Source organism: Rhinatrema bivittatum, chromosome 4 (assembly GCF_901001135.1).
Source record: "Rhinatrema bivittatum chromosome 4, aRhiBiv1.1, whole genome shotgun sequence".
In the NCBI taxonomy this organism is placed as follows: domain Eukaryota; kingdom Metazoa; phylum Chordata; class Amphibia; order Gymnophiona; family Rhinatrematidae; genus Rhinatrema; species Rhinatrema bivittatum.
The window spans coordinates 280389261-280413653 of record NC_042618.1 but is presented as its reverse complement, the minus strand read 5'-3'; the positions used below and the strand labels follow the sequence as shown (position 1 = coordinate 280413653).

Genomic DNA, 24393 nt, shown 5'->3' with positions numbered 1-24393 from the left:
TCTACTGCCTAGAGGGGCAAGTGCTGATCCCTATGACACCTGGACTGATGATTTTGTGAAGGAAATGTCTGAATTGGTTCCCTTCCAATTACAGACTGAACAGGATCATAGACATCAGATGATGGAGTTGCTCCAATTCCTGGATGCTCCCAAGGAAATAACCTCCATCCCTATCCACCAGGTTCTTCTGGACCTCCTCAAAAAGAACTGGGAACATCCTGGCTCCATTGCTCCAGTCCACAGAAAAGCTGACACTACCTATTTGGTGCAGTCAGCCTCAATTGGATCACCAATCTGTAGTGGTAGAATCTGCACAGAAGAGAGCAAAGAGATCAAAGCCTCACAGTTCTTTTCCCCCTGGCAAGGAACAGAAGTTTCTAGATGCCATTGGTCGCTGAGTCTTCCAAGGATCAATGCTCATTTCCCGAATTGCCACTTCATCAGCTCTATATGACCCAATATAATAGGGTCATTTTGAAGCAGATACAAGACTTGACAGACTCCCTGCCTCAGCAATTTCAAGATCAGCTCCAAACCCTAGTAAACAAGGGTTTTGAGGCAGGCAAGCATGAGATCAGATCATCTTATGATATCGTTGACACTGCTACCAGGGTATCTGCAGCTGCTATTTCGGCAAGAAGGTGGGCCTGGCTCAAGTCTTCTGACCTTCGCCCTGAGGTACAAGACAGGTTATCCGACCTGTCCTATGTAGGAGATAATCTGTTTGGCGAACAAATTCAACGGACGGTGGCGGAACTTAAGGACTATCATGAGACCCTAAGACAGCTCTCTCTGATGCCTTCTGATTACTCTTTTAAACAGCCCTTCCGAAAGGACTTTAAGAAGTCATTCTTCCACCCGAAAAAGTCCTACATGCCACCAACCAGATCCCCTTCCACAAGACCTTTTCAAAAAGCCCAGTCTCATCAGACACGGAAACAAAAACCGCAAGCAGCTCCTCAACCAGGTCCCGCTTCAGGTTTTTGACTTCTACCTACAGAGCAGCAGCCAGCTTCCATTGCCTCACATACTAGTAGGAGGTCGATTGTGCCACTTCCACAACATATGGCACTCAATCACCTCAGACCAATGGGTATTGGCGATAATCGCTCAGGTTTACCATCTGAACTTTCTCTCCATGCCACCGGACTCCCTACCTCTACTGACGTGGAGAACATCCGATCACTCCATCCTTCTGGATCAAGAGGTCTCCCTCCTTCTCCAGTCCAAGGCAATAGAACCCGTACCCTACTCTCAGCATGGCCTAGGATTCTATTCCTGGTACTTTCTAATCCCCAAAAAATCGGGAGGCGTCCATCCTATTCTGGACCTACGAGCCCTCAACAAGTATCTCCAACGAAAAAAGTTCAAGATGGTAACCTTAGGCTCGCTTCTTCCTCTTCTACAAAGAGGAGATTGGCTCTGATCTCTGGACCTCCAGGACGCATACACTCATATTGCAATAACTCCATCTCATCGCAAATATCTGAGGTTTCTAGTAGGCCCCAAGCACTATCAATACCAAGTGCTTCCATTCGGCCTAGCGTCTGTGCCACGAGTCTTCACAAAATGCCTCGTAGTAGTTGCAGCCTTCCTCAGGACCCAAGGTGTTCACGTCTACCCCTATCTAGACAACTGGTTAATCAGGGCTCCCACTCAGCAAGCTACTCTGTCATCCCTCAATCTAACCTTACACACTCTAATTTCATTAGGATTTCTCGTCAACTACGACAAATCCTACTTAGTCCCATCTCAAACCTTGTCATTCATTGGGGCAGACTTGGACACCTTGCAGGCAAAGGCTTTTCTGCCTCGACAGCGAGCTCTCACTCTCGTGTCTCTTGCACACCAGCTGCAGTCTCAGCACTCCGCGACTGCACGCCACTTTCTCATCCTCCTGGGACACATGGCGTCCTCAGTTCAGGTCACACCAACGGCCCGTTTGGCCATGAGAGTCATGCAGTGGACTCTAAGGTCTCAATGGACTCAAAGCATTCAGCCCCTGTCAACCATTGTCCATGTAACAGACTCACACCGTCAGTCTCTAGCCTGGTGGAAAAATCAGATCAATCTCCTCCACAGCTTGCCCTTTCAGGCTCCAGACCCTCAATTAATTCTCACCACCGATGCTTCCAACCTCAGATGGGGAGCCCATGTGGCCAATCTGCAGACACAAGGATCTTGGTCTCCGCAGGAAGCCAAACACCAAATAAATTTCCTGGAGCTTCAAGCAATCAGATATTGTTAGTGTTTGAGGTAGTTGTGGGTGGATTCTTGGGCCGGTGGCAGATGACCACGCCCCCGGGGAAAGATCCCGAGAGGGACCACCGGTCAGGCTCAGAGTATGGAGACAGACACACACTAGTTCTTTTATTAAACAGTATATTGAACCACCAGAGGTGGCAGTAGTGAGCTGGAGTGCCTGGCTGGGCTGTAGTCCCTCAGATACTGGAACTGTGATCCTGGATAACTGAGCTGTAGAGAAACTGAATATAGTGAGTAGGCAGGGTATGCAGAGTTCAGGAACAGAACCTTGAAGATAGTCTCTTGGAAGCAACCCAGGAGCTGGAATGGAGTAGGCCCTCGAGGAGAGAGTACCTGGCTCCAGGGAACGCTGTTGTAGGCAGCGATGACTTCCTGGCAGAAGTGGTATTTAGTTGCAAGTCAGGGAACGAGGGCCCTCGAGGAGCAAGACCCGGTCCCTGCAATCTGAAAAACAAAAGAGAAAGCGAGGCCCCAGAGGAGCGGGTACCCCTGGTAAATCCGAAGAGGCAGAGTAGCTTAAGTAGTGTAACCCCTTGCTAATTCGATACGTTAGCGATTTCAGAGACCTTAAATATCCGGTGAGGATGACGTCACCTCAGGGGGACGCCCCTGAGGTTCGCGCCACTGCTGGTACTTCAGTTGGGGCCGCGCCACACACACGCCCTTAGGCTCCGGGGAAACATGGCGGTGTGCAGCGTCTAGCCGGTCCGGGGACACCAGAGGAGGATGGCATGAGGATGCTGCGGCAGCCAAACTTCCAACAGGCAAAGAGGGAGTCGCCAAAGCGGTAAGGTGGGCATAGTGGAGACGTCGGGCAGCAACGGTCGCAACAGATATGCTCTTAGGGCATTTCAGGATTGCCTCTCAAATCAAGTTATCCTGATCCAGACGGACAACCAGGTGGCCATGTGCTACATCAACAAACAGGGCGGCACGAGCTCCTTCCTTCTGTGTCAGGAAGCTGCACAGATATGGGTGGACGCTCTCTCCCATTCGATGTACATCAGGGCCACCTACTTGCCGGGAGTGGACAATGTGTTGGCAGACAAGCTGAGTCGCATCTTTCAACCGCACGAGTTCTCTCTCAACCCCTCAGTAGCGAACTCCATCTTCCAACAATGGGGGATATCCTCAAATAGACCTCTTTGCATCTCCTCAAAACCGCAAAGTAGAGAACTTTTGCTCTCTCATTCACAGCAAACACTCTCAGCCCAGAGACGCATTCTCCCTCTCGTGCATTCCCTCCACTTCCTCTTCTCTCGAAGATTCTGTGAAGTTATGTCAGGGCAAGGGAACCATGATCCTGATAGCACCTCACTGGCCACGCCAAGTGTGGTTTCCAATACTTCAGGATCTCTCCATTCACAGGCATATTCCCTTAGGAAAGGACCCGCTTCTGATCACTCAAAACGACAGGTGCCGCCGCCACCCCAACCCTCACGCCTTGTCCCTGACGGCATGGATGTTGAAAGGTTAATCCTTCAGCCACTTAACATTTCTGAACCAGTTTCCGTGTCTTGATTGCTTCACGGAAGCCTTCCACGAGAAAATCCTACTCTTACAAATGGAACAGGTTTACCCTTGACCCCTTTACCTGTCCAATCACGAAATATTTGGACTATCTCTGGCACTTATCAGAGTCAGGTCTAAAAACTTCTTCCATCAGAATGCATGTCAGTGCGGTAGCCGCCTTCCATAAAGGTGTAGGGGATGTTCCTATATCAGTACAACCCCTTGTAACATGTTTTCTGAAAGGCTTGTTTCACCTCAAGCCTCCACTGCGTCCTCCGGCCCCTTCTTGAGATCTCAACCTAGTTTTGGGTCAGCTCATGAAACCACCATTCGAGCTTCTTCACTCCTGTGATCTTCACTATCTCACATGGAAAGTGATTTTCCTTCTGGCAATCACTTCAGCTCACAGAGTTAGTGAATTACAGGCCCTAGTTACCTATCCGCCTTACACTAAACTTCTGCAGGACCAGGCAGTACTCCGCACTCACCCTAAATTTTTACCCAAGGTAGTTTCGGATTTTCATCTAAATCAATCCATAATACTACCTACCTTTTTTCCCAGGCCCCATTCCAATCCAGGAGAACAGGCTCTGCATACCCTTGACTGTAAACGGGCTCTAGCATTCTACCTAGACCGTACAGCTGCCCACAGGGAAAGCACTCAATTGTTTGTCTCTTTCCATTCTAACAAGTTAGGGAAGCCTGTGGGTAAGCAGACTCTCTCCTCCTGGTTGGCAGACTGCATATCCTTTTGCTATCAGCAAGCAGGAATTCCATTTGAAGACCGTGTTAAAGCACACTCTGTGAGGGCCATGGCAACTACAGTAGCACACCTACGATTGGTGCCACTTCCTGACATTTGCAGGGCTGCCACCTGGAATTCTCTCCATACCTTTGCAGCCCACTATTGCTTGGACAAAGACGGAAGACAAGATTCCATCTTCGGCCAGTCTGTCCTTCGTAACCTGTTTACAACGTGATGTACCAACACCCTTCCGCCTGCCCGTTAGGGTTCAGGATGCCCTCTACCAAACTTCTCCCCAATATTTGTGCCTATTGCACATCTTGAGTACATTTGGTGCATTTCTCGGACATCCTCAGTTCGGTACTCACCCATATGTGAGGACTACCATCCTGCTTGTCCTGTGAGAAAGCAAATGTTGCTTACCTATAACAGGGGTTCTCACAGGACAGCAGGATGTTAGTCCTCACGAAACCTGCCCGCCGCCCCGCAGTGTTGGGTTCATAATTTTTTCTTATTTTATTTTTCGGCACTGCCTGTAGCTTTTAAACAAGACTGAAGGGGGACCCCTGCTGGCTGCAGGGTTAGTGCTATGCTGGGCATGCCCAGTTGGGGCCAGTCAAAGTTCTGGAAACTTTGACAAAAGTGTTCCGTGATTGGGCTCCAACCTGTGATGTCACCCATATGTGAGGACTAACATCCTGCTGTCCTGTGAGAACACCTGTTTACAGGTAAGCAACATGTGCTCATTTTTTGAAATGTGTATATATTAATATGGTTTTCCCCTTCATTTATGATCATACTAGCCGTTAAGCCCGTAACAACGAGCTACATTAAAACATTTTTTTTTGGTTTGGTTTTCGGAAACGGCACTCTTCCTCATTTCTTCTCCCTCACTCCCCCTTCCCCTCTCTCATTCACCTTGGCACTCATCCTCCTTCCCCTCGGTCACTCACCCCCTTCCTCCACTCACCTCCCTCCCTTCCGTCCCCTGCCCCCACTCAAACTCCTTTCCCTCAGTCTTATTCACCCTCTTTCTCCCACTGCCTCCCTCCCCTCTCACTGAAACCCCCTTCCTTCACTCTCACCTCCTCTTCCCTCATTCTCACTCCCACTCCCTCCCCTCCTCAGTCACTCCCCACCCTCTCCCAATCCCATCCCTCACTCTCATCCCCTCCCTTCTCAGTCACTACTCTATGTGACTTACTCCTTCCCTTGTGGCACGGCAGTCTGTTACTCTTCGCTCTTATTGGAAACTTTTTGTTTCTAATTTTCTTCCCCCCTGCCATTGATGCAGAGAGCAGTGCTGGAGCTGCATCAAAGTAAAGGCTTGCTTTGCTCTCTTTCTGGGAGACCTGTGCCTTTAAGAAATCCGCTCACGGACTTGAGAGGGAGGAGGGAGCACGGCTCTGGCTTTCACTTTTGTTGCTCTGCTTTGCAGGGAGTGGGGGTGGAGGGATGCCCATGTAAACTCTTCCCCTGCTGGCTGAGAGCCCCAGCGGTTTGACTGCACTGCTCCCCCCTCCCCCTCCTGCAGTTGTTGAATGTTTACTTGGCTTCTCCTTATCTGCAGGACTCAGGGGGTGGGGCGGGCTGACTCAGATCTTCTCTGTTCCCTTGTCTTCCCTGTGCTCCTGCTGCAGCTGCTTCTAATCTGTTCAGCTGGAGGTAAGGAGTAAGGCCCCTTCGCAGCACATCGGTCTCTACTGCATTTGCTTGGCGACTCTTCTTTCCTCCTCCTGTCCCTGTGCGTGACAGTCCGGCAGTCCCTCCCTACTTCTTCTTCCCCCCCCCCCCCCCGGGCAGTGGAGGAGGAGGAGGAGGGACGGAGCAGCGGCTCCCTGCCCTTTCCTCCTCCCCTCTGTTGCTCAGAGTTCTCTGTGCCCATTCAGTCACAGAGGCTGCCACAGAAGAAAAGTGTATTTAAAAAATTGAAGAAGACATAAGAAATAAAAACAAATTTTATGGAAATGTTTGCCTTACCTCATCCATGTAGAGTATTTTAGAAATTGGACAAACAACACAGGCTGTTCCAGAACCAAACATCTCCTTCACTCGTTTTTCTTTCAAGCCAACCAGCAGATCACGCATAGTAAGATAACGTTCTGACACTTTAAACTCTCCCTGTCCAGAAAACAAATAAAAACTAAGATGATAAATTTCCTTAAAACTGGTTGGACATTCTTTAAATGTTAGTCAATGAGTGATGATAGCCGTAGTAAAGTTCTTATAAGATAGCAGCTGGATATTAAACAGCAAGTATTAGTGCAGCAATTATATATAATATATACACACACACTTTTAGAGGTTGTTTCATCTCTGGTATGTTGAACTTTCAGGTGGCAAAAGTGGCCAACTACCAAGATTTTTCAAAATATCTATTATCATAAAAGGGAATATTCAGCTGCTATTCAGGGTATTTTGGAAAACTCTGAAAGTTATTTGGATGGAGTCAAAATAAAATCTTTGGATAGTGCAAAAGGTGGAGCAAGCATATCAGCTCCATTACTGGGCTCCATTTCACCTCTGATCTTACCCTCAAAAAGGTTATTCATCCACCTAGATAAGCAGCTTTTATTCGACTCCCCTAGATCTCTAACCTAAGTAGATTTACTCCTGCTCAAGGCAGGAGTAAGTTCAGGAGTCCCTTGCAAGAAGAAATGCAATTCTTGTTTCCTATTCATCCCAGTCCTCCCTCTTTCTTTTTACTCTATCCAATCCAATTGGAGTGGAATCAGAAATAGATTAAAGGAAGCATTTGAAAAAAGTCCCATTTAGCAAGTTTATTTACCTTTAAACAGGGGTCTCTGCATATAGTAGGTTAAATCAGCCATAACTTGTGGGTGATGGCATTGAAGGAGTTCGATTCCATGAACCCCTGAAGACTGCACCACTGAGACGCCTCTCGTTTCTTCATGCCTGCAGTGAAACGCACAGCCATCTTGATTTACTAACATTTGCAACGCAAACGGAACCTAATACGTAGTGACGTACTCACGCACTAACATTTAGTGGAACGTAACAACGTAACTCCATTTTGGAATAATAATTTGTATTGTATTAATACGAACGCCGCCGCAAATGTCTAACCCGTCAATTAAATGACGAAACAATAGTCTGATCATAAGCTACACCTACTAGAGACCACGCTAGCTATTGCTTGTTCAGCAGTTTGTAAATTGTTTGTTCAGCAAAAACCAGAACGCATGTGTGAAAGATAAGAACTGTAAAGTGTATAAAGGTTTGCTCCTAAGGGGGCGTGGCATGCAGTTGTACTAAGCCGTTATCTTAGCTGCATCTTGCTGGCAATAAAAGTCTATCTTTACGGATCAGTTGTCTGGGCCTCCTTACTGACTAAAAAAGAGACGGTTACATTGGCGAGCCAGCCAGGAGGTACCGGAGACGCTATTTTAGCTCTCCAGAAGGTCCGGTAGTTTGGTGGCGGAGCAGTCCCCCAGACACACCTGGTGAGTGGCCACCGCTGAGTTCAGCGATCAGGTTTCTGAGGGGATCGTTCCACAGAAATTCTGCTGAGATCTCTGGGTTGATGATCCGGGAAGAAGGCTTTCGTGACGATCGGAAGACCCCTGCAGGCGAGTATCATGGAAACAAGGGAATAAGTGAAGAATAGACAAGGAAAATAACCGGTCCATCCCCGGCGGACCGAGGGGGCCTAGATCACACCCCACGCAGTGTGTTAGTAGGAATTACGTTCCGAAGACCACGCGCATAATAAGGAGAAAATTATAAGTGAAGTATACGATAGTGGGAATAGGTTTCTTGTTGTGTGAAAGAGAGTGAATGGCCTCACAGTTCTAGGCCGGGCTGACCGCGTCCTAGTCGGGGCGATTGTGATCCTTTTGTGTCTGACGGATACGGACCCCTTACCTATCCGTCTTCCCTTCCCTCCTTTGTCTGTGAATTCTATCCTAATGGGAGGGGGCGGTTCGACTCCATTAAAAGTCATGACGGAACACTATAGCGAAGTGTTCGATAGACATAAATGTACAAAACCCGGAATGATTCAACGATGCACCCATAGGTGGCCCAGTTTGTGTGTAAATTGGCCTCCGGTAGGAACTTTCAATTTCCAAACGGCCACAAGGGTCCAGAATCTAGTTATAAGAGAAGGGAATCCGGGTTGCCCTGAGGATATACCGTATATAACCGCATGGATAGCAGTTATTGAAAATCCTCCGTCGTGGGCAAAGAAGCTAGTAGAGGGAGCCGCCCTCGTAATGGTAACTCAAGTATGCAAAATGGGAGACCGGAAGTCCCCAAACCGGAAGAGAAGGGGAAAGGCGGCCATATTGGAACCTACAGAGCATGCGTCATCTGCGGCGGCCATATTTGTAGTACAAGGGAATCCACGGACTCCAGAAAAAAAAATTAAACCCCTGCCACCCGCAGCACTGCCCGACGCTGAAAATATCTTGCCGCCACCATATGCCCCTTGTTGTCCCCTGGCATATCCTACGCCATCAAGTCCCCCAGTTCCCTCCAATGCGCAAGCCGATCCTAGGATGGCACCAGCTCATGAAGAGCAACCCGAAGCGGCAACCGCAAAGGTAGAAGGCGGCAGTGAGTCGTCCGTGGCAGACGGAACTCGCAGTAAAACCCAAGCCGCCGCAAGTTTGCAATTACCAATTAGGGAAACATCAACTGTGGTTCCTGTAGTCCCGACTGAAGAAAACGAACATCGCACTACGCAAACAATAAAGTTATTTACCTACATACCTTTTACATCCAGCGATCTTTTCAATTGGAAACAGCTTGGTCCGTCATACGCTGAAAAACCAGAACAGATGATAGACTTTTTACGGGGCATTTTTGCAGCCCATAATCCCAACTGGGCTGGCATTCGGCATTTAGCCTCCATTCTTTTTACCACTGAAGAACACCGACAGATACAATTAAATATGGAAGAGGCAGCTCGATTAGGAGCCGGATCAGATGGACGTCCCGAAGACGTAGTGAGAGACTTAGCCCCGACTGCAGATCCCAACTGGGATTTCCAGACCGCGGCAGGGCGGGAGCGCATTACCGCCTATCAGACCGCATTTCTTGAAGCTTTAAAGAAAGGGAAGCAGAAAGTCGTAAACATGGGAAAAATCCAAGACGTGGTGCAGAAGAGAGACGAGTCCCCCGGAAACTTTCTGGAGCGATTGATGGATGCGTACCGCCAATACAGCCCATTTGATCCAGAGGACCCCAAACATCAATCCATTATAGTGATGAGCTTCGTTGGGCAGTCCTGCCCAGACATTCGCCGGAAGTTGCAAAAGCAGGAAGGGTTCGAGGGAATGAATATCAGCCAATTAAAAGCAATGGCTGATAAAGTCTATGTAAACCGAGAACCGGATGGAGACAGGAAGGAAAAGAAAGAAACTAGAAAGTTAAGAGAAAGTGTCAGTTTGTTAGCCGCAGCGTTGGAAGAAACTAATTTCGGGAACCCGTCCAGGCAGTATCACGGGTATCCCGGACCCCGAGGAAGAGGCAGATCGCCCTCTAGAGGGCTGCCAAGAGGACGAGCAAATAGAGGAGGATCGTTTAGAGGTGGAAGAATGCCATTGGGAACCAATCAATGCGCATATTGTAAACAAGAAGGACATTGGAAGTCTGAGTGTCCGGAGTCCCTGCAAGCAAAGCAGGAAGGATATACTCCGCCCAAATCTAAGGAAACGGAATGGCAGATGACCGTAGGTGAAACTTCCGGCGAAGATAGTGAAGCATGACTAGATAGGGGAACCCTTCCCATAGACCCTTTGGTGGAAATAAGAGTAGGGGCTGAAACATTCAAAGGGCTGTTGGATACGGGGGCGCAAAGATCTGTGATGACCACAGCCATCACCACGCCTACGTCGAAAAACATCTCTATAGTCGGGGCTTCAGGAAAACCACTAATCGCTCCCTTCCTCCAGAAACGGCAGGTTACAGTAGGAGGACAATTAGTGTCCCATCAATTCCTCTACGTGCCAGGGTGCCCAGTACCACTCATAGGGAGAGACCTCCTGTGTAAATTAAGGGCTACTTTGCAATTCGAGCCTACCGGTGAAATCAAGGCATCCTTTGCCGATAATCCAGTCTCTCTCATTTGTCCACTCCAAGAGGAATGGAGACTACATCTCCCCGTCTTTGAACAAATCACTCTGCATCGATACGAAGTGAACACCCCTCTCAACGAACAACGAAGGCAGCTAATGGATAGCGTGCCTAAAGTATGGTCCGAGCAGAATCCAGGAGGAATAGCCATCGATGCTACCCCTGTTTGGATCGAAATGAAACAGAATGCACAGGTGATCAATCAACCTCAATACCCCATTCCATATATGGCCAGACAAGGAATTGAGATACACCTGCAGAGACTGTATGATTTGGGCATTCTCAGGCGAATCCGATCTGCGTGGAACACTCCTTTGTTGCCCGTAAAGAAACCTGGTTCCACTGATTACCGACCAGTACAGGATCTACGGAAAGTGAATAATCAAGTAGCAGATCTAGTAGCCCTCGTACCAAATCCATACTCAATCTTGGCTCAAGTTTCCCCTGCATCCAAGTGGTACAGTGTTATTGATCTCAAAGATGCTTTCTTCTCCGTTCCAGTAGCAGAAGAATGCCAGAAGATCTTTGCCTTCACATGGGAAAATGCACAAACCGGAATCAAGCAGCAGTACACATGGACTCGCTTGCCGCAAGGGTTCAAGCACTCACCTACGCTGTTCGGTGAGCAATTGGCAAAAGACTTGAAGATGTACCAAGTCATGTATGGGCCAGTAATACAGTATGTGGATGACCTTCTGTTGTTTCGTGAAACGTATCACGAATGTGCAGTAGCCACTCTCCACCTGCTAAAGACGTTGTACTCAAAAGGATACCGTGCAAGTAAAAAGAAGGCGCAAATATGTGAATTGGAAGTAGAATACTTGGGCTTCCAAATACGGGAAGGTACCCGTTGTCTTGGAATATCCCGTACCAGTTCAATACGAGGTCAACCTGTACCCACTTGCAAGAAAGAACTCCGAGCGTTCCTTGGAGCTGCTGGATATTGCAGGCTGTGGATTGCTAACTATGCTGTTATTGCCCAGTCCCTGTACGACAAGCTGCGGGGAAAGGAGGCAGAATCTCAGCCTTTTCAGTGGGAAACCCATGAATTGACAAGCTTACAACAACTGAAAGACGCCTTGATTGAACCCCCTGCACTAGGGTTGCCAGATGTAATGAAACCATTTCATCTATACGTCGATGAGAAGAAAGGAATGGCCATTGGGGTATTGACTCAAACTCTAGGCTCGTGGGAACGACCTGTCGCATATCTGTCAAAAGGAATGGACAATGTTGCAAAAGGATGGCCAGGTTGTCTTCGAAGCATTGCGGCTGCGTGCTTACTAATCCCAGAGGCTGTCAAATTAACTTTTGGTCAAACTCTAAACGTAACAACTCCCCACACTATTCAAGGACTTCTAGAAACGCATGGACCAAAATGGATGACCAACTCACGTCTTGTAAAATACCAAGCCTTACTGTGTGAAACACCTGAAATTCAAATACAAGACAGTAAAAACTTGAACCCGGCCACTCTTATGCCGGCACCTGAACCCGTTGCTCATGACTGTGAAGAGGTCATGACTACAATACATTCCAGCAGACCAGACTTGAGGGATCAACCCTGGCAGGGAGCATGGACTCTATTTACTGATGGAAGCAGCCAAGTTATTGATGGAATTCGAGTTGCTGGTTATGCTGTGGTTTCTGAAGATGACATCATTGAAGCTGAGTCCCTACCTCCTGGGACATCAGCTCAAAAAGCTGAACTAATCGCTCTCACTCGAGCTCTACAACTGGCGGAAGGACAGACTGTGAACATCTATAGATTCTAAATATGCTTTCCTCACCATCCAAGTACATGGAGCCTTATACAAGGAGCGAGGTTTTCTCACCGCCGAAGGAAAGCAACTGGCTAATGCGTCTGAAATACATCAATTGCTAAATGCTGTATGGGCACCGCAAAAGGTAGCTGTCATGCATTGTAAAGCCCACACAGGCAAATCAGATCCCGTTGCAAAAGGAAACCAATGGGCAGACAAAACAGCGAAAGAAGCAGCCCGTGCCCATTTATCGCACATCCCAGCTACAACTTGTCCACTTCTCCAATTCCCAACGGAAACTCCTGCCTATTCAACGGAGGAGAATGACTGGGCACAGGCTGAGAAATTCCACCATCACGATGGCTGGTGGATTCTGCAAGATAACAGAATATGGATACCTGAAGCATTAGCTTGGACTATTGTCAAGGAAGCCCATAACAAAACCCATCTCGGCCGAGATGCATTAATAAAGTTGCTGGGAAAAACGTACTACATCAATAGAATCATCCAATTAACAAAGCATGCAATCAGTCAGTGTCTCACATGTGCAAAGAACAATCCCAGAAGCGGACCTGGTCCTACACCCGGACATATTCTAAGAGGAACTACGCCATTTCAAGTTTGTCAAATCGACTTCACTCACATGACTCCATCCAAAGGCTACAAAGCAATGTTGGTGGCTGTCTGCACCTATACAGGATGGATCGAAGCCACACCGACACGAACTGAAACCGCCAAGGAAGTTGTGTCCCTGCTACTTCACCAAGTCTTACCACGCTACGGATTACCAAGACAAATCAATTCAGACAATGGACCAGCTTTCACCAGTGACGTTATCCAACAACTAAGTCGAATTCTGGGTATCAAATGGCATCTGCACTGCGCATGGCGACCACAGAGCAGTGGAGCTGTTGAACGAGCTAACAGAACTCTGAAAAATCAGATAGCTAAACTATGCCAAGAAACAAAGACCAAATGGCCAGACATCCTACCCCTAGCTTTGCTACATGTCCGATGTAGTCCAAAACGGTCCGGTCTAACACCTTATGAAATGATGTATGCAAGACCTCCACCTCTTCCTTCTTTTCCTGAATCGCTGCAGATACAAGGGGAATTGTCCCTCAGTAATCAGCTCAAAGGGCTATATAACACAGTCATAGCCATCCAGAACTACACCTGTGACATTGAACCAATTGTCCTACTGACTCCAATTCATCCATTCCAAATTGGAAATCCTGTATGGATGAAGGACTGGGATGAATCAGATTTCCTCAAACCACGATGGAAGGGTCCATACACAGTGTTACTCACCACTCCTACTGCTGTAAAAGTCTCTGGATGCCCTTCATGGATTCACTGGTCCCGCCTGAAACCTGCTGCCTCCAGTTGGCAGGTCTCCAGGATTGGAGACAACAAGTTAAAGTTCACTCAAAACAGGCAACAAATTAGTCCAGGGTAAATGACTATAGTACTTTGCTAAAGAGTACTAACATATACATTTTTTCTTCCTTTCAGAATTAATCAACTGATCTACTTACAAGCCAAAGCATAAGGTGTTTACTCTAAACCTCCAGCCATGAGAAACAGACTTCTACAAGTTATTCTACTAATCTCATGTTCTACAACTACATCTCTTGTTCTACCTCTAAGCAAGAACTGCACAGAATGCGTCAAATTAATCCGTACTACAACTCCAGATGGATTCCAGGTTGTCTCTACCATTATACACCAATCTCAGCCACCCACTTCATGTGCAACGCAGCCTGCATGCGCATTAAATACCACTCAAGGATACCAGTCTTTTCATCGATGCCTAGAGGGTGACAAGGTCATTTGTCACACAACAACAACTCCCAAGTACTATAACATTACCCTCACTGCTGGATTACCAAAGAGTTACACATCAAGTATTATCCCAGAAGGAAAAGGTATCCTGTACTACATCAACTCGACCAAAGTCCTTATCGGAGGAGAGTCTACCGTCACGATAAACTTCGATGCCTGTGAAGCCATTGGCAAACACCCAAACGCTCTCCATTGCGGATCTCAATCCTGGAAAAAGTCCTATGTTTATAACCACAAGTACCTTTGTCCGTACAATCGGGCTGCCAACCCATCCAGTTGGATACCCTGTCAAGGAGACTTGATTTTATCGGGTTGGGCTCTGGTATGTGACTATACAGGAGGAGGTTATCATGGCTGCCACGGAATCGGCAGATTGACTGCAGTAACTGGTAATATTGTGTCCGTTCAATGGCCCATACGAGGTGAAGGATCCCCCTGGCAAGATACTTGGGGCTTTGGCATCGACAGAACTGGAAGAGACCCAATGACTTACATAACCATCACCCAGCGTAGAGACAAGCCTCGCCCAATCATTCATCAGACCACGGTGGTGGGCTATCAGTCCTTCTTTGATGAAATATCCCATGTATCAGAAGAATTGAAAAAGCATGCCTTTTCACATCAAGCAAAGAATATGTTTGTAAATCTGGCTGAGAATATAGCTCTCTCTCTCGAAGTTAAGAATTGCTTTGTCTGCGGAGGCACACACACAGGAGAGCAATGGCCATGGGAAGCCAAGGAGGTCTTCCAAACTGATCTCAATCTCTTGAACACAACTATAACTTACAAACGGAAGACACATCCATACGAGTGGGCTCTCCAGACTGATGTTATTGGCAGACAGTGCATATCTCGACAACACTCCCGAATCTATACTACCTCTGTTGGAAATTCACCATGTACAGGGGTCCTCACTGCTAACCTAACCAAACTGACTTGGTGGCAGACAGAGAATTTGACTATGCCCACTACCTTGTGGACTGATTCAACCCTGAACAAAACGTGGACTGCGGCTGGGTTGCCCAACACCCTCTTCGCTGCGCCAGATGGATACTACTTCGTTTGTGGCCGAAGGGCTTATGAATTGTTACCACTCAACTGGTATGGCACCTGTTTCCTGGCCACCATTCGGCCAAGTTTCTTTCTCTTACCAATCACAGCTGGAGAAACATTAGGTGTACCTGTCTACAGTCCTATGAAACCAAACAAGCGTCGCAGAACTACTAAAGTTTCTATTGGAGATTGGAAGGATCAGGAGTGGCCTCCTGAACGAATTGTACAATACTATGGCCCTGCCACTTGGGCTGAAGATGGTTCTTATGGATATAGAACTCCAATCTATATGTTAAATCGTATCATCCGACTGCAAGCAGTGTTAGAACTTCTGACTAACGATTCTGCCATGACTCTCAATATCCTTGCCAAGCAAAACACCAAGATAATCACAGCTGTCTACCAAAACCGTTTAGCCTTGGACTACCTCCTCGCTCAAGAAGGAGGCGTGTGTGGAAAATTTAATCTCTCTAATTGTTGTTTACAGATTGATGATAAGAGTAAAGTCATCGAAGAGATTACTGATCGAATGATCCGATTGGCCCATGTCCCTGTACAGACGTGGACCGGTGTCCTTGACTGGACAGCCTCTCTACCAAATTGGCTTACTTCAATTCCCGGACTGAAAGACATTCTCATCCCTCTGCTGTTTTTTGTTCTAACTTGCATTTTATTTCCTCTTTGTCTACCTCTCATTTTCAGAAATCTATGATCCATGATTGAAACCATTGCTGATCGCAGAGCAGCAGCTCATGTTATGATGATCAATAAGTATGTGTCCATTTCTTCATTCCCCGATTCTGATGCATCTGACTCTGATGACGATTACTTTGATACTAAACTCTAATGCTCCCTAAGTAACTCACCACATTGGACCACATTTGTTGCTAGGGTAAGCCGGGCTACAAAGGGGGGTGACGCCAATAGGGCCCATCCGTCTCAAACCCGTGAAGACACCAACGACCTAGCAACATCTTAGGGTCCACCTTGAAAGTTATATGTATTAATTTTTGCTTCTCTTTTCAGTTACTTAACAGCTACGTGTGATACTTCCACCTTCCACCGAAGTTGAAGTATCAAAGGGGGGAATGAAGGAGTTCGATTCCATGAACCCCTGAAGACTGCACCACTGAGACGCCTCTCGTTTCTTCATGCCTGCAGTGAAACGCACAGCCATCTTGATTTACTAACATTTGCAACGCAAACGGAACCTAATACGTAGTGACGTACTCACGCACTAACATTTAGTGGAACGTAACAACGTAACTCCATTTTGGAATAATAATTTGTATTGTATTAATACGAACGCCGCCGCAAATGTCTAACCCGTCAATTAAATGACGAAACAATAGTCTGATCATAAGCTACACCTACTAGAGACCACGCTAGCTATTGCTTGTTCAGCAGTTTGTAAATTGTTTGTTCAGCAAAAACCAGAACGCATGTGTGAAAGATAAGAACTGTAAAGTGTATAAAGGTTTGCTCCTAAGGGGGCGTGGCATGCAGTTGTACTAAGCCATTGTCTTAGCTGCATCTTGCTGGCAATAAAAGTCTATCTTTACGGATCAGTTGTCTGGGCCTCCTTACTGACTAAAAAAGAGACGGTTACAGCATCAAGACAGTGCCAATATGTACACAGCTCTCAGTAAAGACTTTGAGTATATACAGGAGTTCCTGCATATGGTTGCTGTTTCATAGGCCCATTAGCCTCTGCCATAGCTTAAGCTTTAGTGAAGTAGTTGACTCTCCAGGAAGGTGGGTGTGTAATAAATGTATGACTACTTTAAACTGCTGTTTACGGTGAACCCTGTTAACAGATAAGTAAACTTTCTTTCTTCACTGACAAGCAGTATTAAATTTGCCTTAACTTGTGGGGAGTTTCAAGCAAAGAGTTGCTTTACAGAGCAATTATTTAATAAGACAACCCAGTTCCACCAGGTGGTGAGCAAACTATTGGATGAATAGGCTGTGCAGAATTGCTTGCTGAGATATGCTGTCCAGACAGTAATGGGTCATAAAGGTGTGAATGGATTACCAAGTCGCTGTGAGGACCTGTGTGCAGTGCTCACTCCAGGCAGCAGAAGCCCTCAATGGGCCATGTTCTCTGCTGCTCAGTCCTCCAAACCAGTCCTGCTGACAACCATGTTCACTGCACTGCCACAGCCTGCTTCACTCACAGGTAATTGCCAGGTTCTTGTGGCCTGGTTTTGGCCTCTGTTGGAAACAGGATGCTGGGCTTGATGGACCCTTGGTCTGACCCAGCATGGCAATTTCTTATGTTCTTACCTTGTCTCAGCTAGGAGTTCTTCATGCTCTATGTTATGACCTTTGTAGGTTAGTCTTAGCTCTTACCTTGTCTCTGCCTTATTCTTGCCCTCTGTTTAGCCCTAGTTTAGAGGCCTTTTTATTCTGTCTGTGTTTGGTCTATTTTGTTGGTCTTATTCTTTGGTCCAGATGGTATGACCTGCTGGTTTTATTTTTTTGTCTGGTCTGTCTTTGTTTTGTTCTTTTATCATGTGTGGTGGTGCACTCTCTGTTCTGTGTTTGTTTGTGGGCACCCTTATATTCCTTGTTTTGTTCCAGTCAGCCCTGCCCTTGTGGATGCTTAATTCTTCACAAGTGCATCTTTTTTTGTATGTCCTGCTAACCTCCAGAATCTGACAGCTCAACTTGCAGGGGAGGTAGCTGGTTAGGCAGAAGATCCTGTTTCTGTTAAGAATGTTCCTGGATCAAACCCTGCTCCTGCTCTAGGGGTTACTCTTACTGACATTTCAAGCCATCACATCAAGCTGAGACCAACAGAATCACCACCACCACCAGGAGTGGCAATATGCACGTCAGTAAGCCAGGCTCAGTTTGTTCATGCTCTGAAGTGCTTCAAGTCAGGTATGCGCCGTGCTCGGTTTCCTTGCAAAAAAACCCTGCTTTTTTAGTAAAAAACCTGGAGTCTGGATCTGCTGCCTCTGGTTTTCTTGTAATAGTTCTGATATATGTGAGTGGCCTGTCAGTCTTCTGCTCTGCAGACTCCAGTCAAGTCAGGTATTTTCAATCTTGCTTTAATGACATCACTTCTAGTATCAGGAAAGGCAGCCCCCGCTGTTTTTACTGCCCCCCGTGCCTGTCTGGCTAAATATGCCCCTACTACTACTGCAATGTTGTCAATCTTGTACTTTCTGACTATGCGATAAGGGCACTACAGGTAATCCAGAATGCTGCTGCACAGTTGGGGTGTGCATTTGTTTTAAAAAAAATGTTAAATCAAAACAAAAGAACCCCTTTTGTTTCATTCAAGGGCTCCCAAAAACAAATGGGTCAAGTCCCATAGATGAAAAATATGTCATTCTTTTCCTTTGCTTAGCTTCCATAGATTTGAATGGCTCCATTAAAGTAAATGGAGCCATTCAACGCTATGGAGCTGCCTGAGTCTGGTCATGTGGGTGTCTCCATAGCAACCAGCCCTTGCCTGTGACTTATGTGTGACCTCACAGCCTTGCAAAGATGTGTCGGCAAGGAAACCAGAATACCAACATATTTATTTAAAATCTTTTCTATACCATCATTAAGTACCATCACAACGGTTTACAGTAAGACACATAAATTAATGTTGATAAATGTATGGAATCATGTAATCTAAACAGGTGCCATAAAGGTTCGGTTACATAAAATTATAATAAATACTATTTGGTGAATGTGATAAATTTTGTCATTTTATATATGTAACATTTTAAATACAAGTATAGTTTTATAACTGTATCTTTCCTTTAGCGGTGAGATAAAATAAAAAATACGCACATATTGAGTTAAGTGCTGTGTGTGTATGTTCTACTGTCCGCACCCTATTCCTTTCTGTATTCTATTCTATTCTCCATTCTCTTTGTGATAAGCTTGTTTAAAGAGCCAGGTTTTTAAACTTTTTAAAAAAGTTTTGATGTCTCTTTGTAATCTGATCTCTTGAGGCATGATGTTCCATAGTATAGGACCTGCTAATGGTAGTGCTCTTTCTCTCACTTGGGTTAGTCTAGCTGTTTTGACGGAAGGGACAGTTAGGAGTGCTTTGTTGGCTGATCTCAGGTTTCTATGAGGGACATGTACACGTAGTGCTGTGTTCAGCCATTCTGCTTTTTCATTATGTATTAATTTGTATATAGTGACGACAATAGGAATCGGATGATGACAAGCCCTTTATTAAAATGCCCAACTCTGGCCGAGTTTCGCTCCCTTGCACAGAGCTGCCTCAGGGGCAACTAAAAATGGACATACAAATAATTAAAACACATACATATAATAAATTAAACCACATACATATAAAAAATTACATGTATATAAAACTAACAATAATCATACATTCATTTAAAATATGTCATAAAACGATCATGTTTCAGGAGACATAAAATCAAAATAACTACATATATATGTGTATAAGAGTATGCGTGTACTTATGGATACAATACAGTAAATGACAACATATATACATGGCAGACATAAAATTGATGCAAAACCTAAATAACATGGTTATGCAGAAAGATTGGAGGTGGTGACTTTGTGTCATAGATAATATGAAAGTGTGAACAATGGAGTCAATACTGGTTATGAAACACATTATGAATCTCAAAAATATAATATGTAATGCTTACTTCATTTTACCAGGACTTGATTTGATCAATGTGGAAAATGTCGCATTGATTATGCCTAATTGAACAAAAACAATGAAATAAAATAAAATAAATACACCATAATAGAAAAAATAAAAAAACAAAAAAATGATGAAAAATAATAAAGCGAAAAAATAATAAAAAAATTAAAAATTAAAAATTAAAAAATTATTATTTATCAAAAATGAAGGAAATAAAAAAAATGTAAAAAATAATAAGGAAATACAAAAATCAACCGATGAAAGATAACTGATGAAAATGACAAGTGAATGAAAATAATATATAGAAAACTTAAAAGGGGTCTACCTTCAGTGCAGATGAATTCCCACTCAAACACATAGACTTTCTCTTATCAGCATAGTATTGCTACGTGATAGCAGCTTTGAAGTCAAAAACGTTCTGTACATAACAACTTTATTAAACAAGAAATATCATAATGTTATTTGTAAAGCGCACTTAAACTGTTCAAATCAATGCTCCGCTATTAAATGTCACTCATAAACTCACAGTGACTGGCATAACATAAGTTATCTCAAAGAACGGCTTATTTCTATTTGTTAGCTGTTAACTGTGATTACAGATGACACTCAGTTTGAAATTACCAACTCACTGTGAATTTGCTACTAGCAGAACTATATGAATAAATAACTTAAGAACTTATACTATAAACAGAGCCAGCTAATATTACTAACTGCTAAAGCAAACCAACAATATGGTTACTTGAAATTTGGAAGTGCAAGATATAATGTGCAGGAGCGGTACTTACATTCAAATAGACGAGCCGTCTTTCAGCTAGTCAAGAGAAAAGACGCCGCAAATGGCGTTTATTTATGCAGGCTCTCGCGATATCCAGCCGGATTTTCGCGCCAAAATCATAAAAATCAAATCACTCTTAAACAATAAATTTTGATCATGAAAATAGTGTGTACTATATCGCCTGTCTAAAAATCTCCTAATATTTATGACTGCTGATCAAAATCATGATACATGCTGTATTTTTAGTTCCAAGGATAAAATTAAAACATACAGAATAAGAGGAAATGACTTGCACTACTATGAATGAACCTGCATTGGTGACCCTTTAAAAGCTGTCTTATAAGATAATCTAAAAGTATGTGTCTAAAAAATGACTGTATGTGAAAAATATATAAATAAATAAATAAATAAATAAATAATGTAAACTAATGTAAACTAGTCAACAATCTATGATGGCAGCCAGGAAAATCAAAAAATCAAAACTGTGAAACAATAAAAAAAGCAAAATAGAAATGATGAAATGAGAATAATGAAAAAAACTAAAAAAATCAAAAATCAAGATAAAACCATTTGTAAAATGAATAAACTTGTGTATAAAATATAATAGATAATCATACTGACTCCTGAATAATGCATTAAAAAGATAAAAAATGATTGAAAAACAATGACACAAAGTAGTTACAGATACACTCCCAAATCTAATTCACTGTTGAGACCTAATGGTGTCATCGTGTTGAATTCATAAATGAATTTCTGTTCATTCCTAAGGAGTGCACTGTTAAGATCACCACCTCTCCAATTGGCACTCATTTTTTGTATCACACAAAACTTAAAATCGGTGAATTTGTGACCTGTGTCGCTACAGTGTGCTACCATAGGTTTACCCTCTTTTAATCTATTGATTGCGCTCTTATGTTCAATAATCCTATGGTTGAACTGTCTGATGGTTTTACCTATGTACCATTTATCGCAGGGATATATGGCTACGTATATAACGCCTGAGCTTTTACAATTGCTCGAATGATTGAGCTTGAATATTCTATCTGTGTTTGGGATTTTCAAACTCCGTGTACTGAGATTTACAGTGCACACGCTACAATCACCACAAGGGCTGTGCCCTACTACTCTCTTAATCTCAGTCTGTGGCAAAGGTAAAACTGAAGGCGCCAGAAATTCTTTTAGGTTTCTCTCTCGTTTGTTTGCCACCATTATTTGTCTGTCTTGAAAAACAGGGAGAACTTGTAATACGTGCCAATGTTTTCTGATAACTTGTGTGATACTGTGTGATAAGCCAGTAAAAGTAAGTGGACATATGACCTTGTCCATTTTTTCTTTTGTCACATGTCTATTTCGGGGTTGTAATAAAGCAGTGCGCTGTTGTTGATCTGCTCTCGCAAGACATTCATTTATGCAGTTTTCAGGGTAACCTCTCTCTAGAAATCGTTGTTTCATCTGCTCTGATCTCATCCTAAATGTTGGAGTATCTGTACATAGACGTTTCAATCGCAAGAATTGGCTGTAGGGCAGATTGCGTATAAGTGACTTATTATGACAGCTTTCATACAATAAAAATGTATTTCTATCAGTTGGTTTGTAATAGATGTCTGTTTCAAAACCTCTATGTGTTCTTTTGATGAGTATATCTAGAAAAGGTATCTCTTTGGAATTAAATTGCATTTTGAAATTGAGATTTGAATCTAAGCTATTAAGCCATTCTAAAAATTCTAATAAAACCTCAATACTGCCTTGCCAAATTAAAAATACATCATCTATGTATCTTTTCCATAATAAAATCTTATCTTTGAACTGATGATCTGTTCAAAACATTCTTTCAAAATAAGCTACATAGAGGTTGGCAACGGAGGGGGCCATCGGAGACCCCATTGCCACGCCTTTGATTTGCATAAAATATTCACGATTAAAAGAGAAAAAATTCTTGGTAAGTGCTAATGTGGCTAATTCTATGATGAATTGGTTCGGTATGCGAGAGTTGATGTTATATGTATGGAGTATTTGCTCTACTATGTCAACTGCCTTATCTAGTGGTACATTAGTGTAGAGAGAATCAACGTCTAAAGTAGCCATAATAATATCTACATTTTCTATACGTAAATCCATAAGTATCGTAATCATGTGGGCTGAATCTCATATATAGGATGGTACTTGAGATACATGTGGTCGTAGGAAGGTGTCAACAAAAACAGCTAATGGCTCTAGTAGCGAGCCATTAGCTGAAATGATCGGTCTGCCAGGTGGATCTTGTAAAGATTTATGTATTTTAGGTAATACATATATTACTGGCATAATTGGGAAATCTACTTTAAGAAATGTTAACTCTTTTTTGGTTAAAAAACCAGCTGACTCACCGATGGCTATAATCTGATCCACTTCTTTCTTGATCGAACCTGTTGGGTCATTTTTTAATTTTTCATAAAAATTAGTATCTTTTAGTTGTCTCTCTATCTCACTGACGTATTTGGATTTATCCATCACCACAATCGCTCCTCCTTTATCTGCTGACTTTATTACTATAGATTGATCCTTACTTAACTGTGTAAGTGCTTTCCTTTCAGACTTTGAGATATTGTGTTTGTATCTAAATTTATTTTCTTTAGCTGTAATGTCTTTGAGTATCAGTGTTTCGAATGTATGAATAATTGGATTTGGAGGACCAATGGGTATCCATTTGCTGGTCGGTTTGACTATTGAATTATCTATTGTTGCTGGTTTGGTTGAGAATATGTCCATAATCTTCAGTTTCCTAATGAATTTGAACAATTCAACTCTAGTTTTGAATGCATTATATCTACTTGTGGGAACGAAAGACAAACCCTTGTTTAGTATGGATAATTCTTCTGTATTAAAAATTTTACTGGATAGATTGATCACCCTTCCTACTTCCTCTTTATCTCTATTCTTCATCACTGATGATAGAAGTATCCCCTTCCTCTCCCTCTCCCTCTCCCTCTTCCTCTTCCCCTGGTGGGCGTTGTTTCCCACTTGTTCTCCTGGATGTTGGGTTTTATTGTATCTTTTTTCCATATTTTGCCCAGTTGAAAAACCTGATATACAGGTTTTGATGGAGCATGATTTTGTGGGACTGGGTCAAATAAAGATGCAGAGGGGTCAACTGTGTCTTCATTTTCACTGCGAATGCATTTTGCTCCTCTGTCGATTAGGACTATTGTCACTTATAGTGACTATATCATGTTGTTTATCTTTTGGCCTGATTGTATTCTGTAGTTGAAAAGCTGGTCTTTGATAATGATTCTGTTTATAGTTGTATTTATTAGATCTATGCCAAGGGTAGACACTATTATTATTATAATCTGTCTCATCCCTTTTAAATTTTTCGTATTTGGTATTTTTCAAATCTTTGGTAAATTTCTCTAAATTAACCTTATAATCTTCATAAATCATGTCAAAACATAGATCTTTTTCTTTCAAATATTGTAATTGTGTATCTAAATCAGCTTTTAATTTCTCTTCTCTTTGTTTAGCTGTTTTGATTACCAAAATCATCAGGTCGAGAGAGCACTTATTAAGTATTGCTTCCCAGCTACTCATGAAAACACTATCATCCTGATACATGCTGGGTGGTTTATTCATTCTTAGGCCTCTTGGTATCCTTTTATACCTACAATAGTCCAGTAAGGTGGAGGCATGTAGATTACTTCTAACCACTCCTTTATGCAAATTGATG

General features: G+C 43.8%; 2 protein-coding genes across 10 annotated transcripts in view; one reads left to right on the top strand and one right to left on the bottom strand.

Moving 5' to 3' along the window:
- BCAT1 (branched chain amino acid transaminase 1) overlaps positions 1-24393 on the bottom strand; it is a 584786-nt gene that overhangs the window by 198249 nt on the left and 362144 nt on the right. For 6 of the 9 annotated variants that reach the window (XR_003856479.1, XR_003856478.1, XM_029600149.1 and 3 more), the window contains one exon: positions 6503-6643. The exons of the other annotated variants lie outside the window; for them this stretch is intronic. Coding sequence is in view for 4 of the 6 variants with exons in the window: in XM_029600149.1 (XP_029456009.1) it covers positions 6503-6643 (141 nt within the window). In the remaining 2 variants the exon portion in view is untranslated. The remainder of the gene's footprint in view (positions 1-6502; positions 6644-24393) is intronic. 9 annotated transcript variants of the gene reach the window in all.
- LOC115090706 (endogenous retrovirus group 3 member 1 Env polyprotein-like) lies at positions 6099-16531 on the top strand. The gene is made up of 2 exons (XM_029600148.1): positions 6099-6187; positions 13900-16531. The coding sequence occupies exon 2, from the start codon at positions 13961-13963 to the stop codon at positions 15992-15994; it is 2034 nt and encodes a 677-aa protein (XP_029456008.1). The 5' UTR covers positions 6099-6187; positions 13900-13960; the 3' UTR covers positions 15995-16531.

What these genes read in the sequence shown, in the direction of transcription:
- LOC115090706 (XM_029600148.1), top strand. Translation starts at nt 13,961, where the DNA reads ATGAGAAACAGACTTCTACAAGTTATTCTACTAATCTCATGTTCTACA.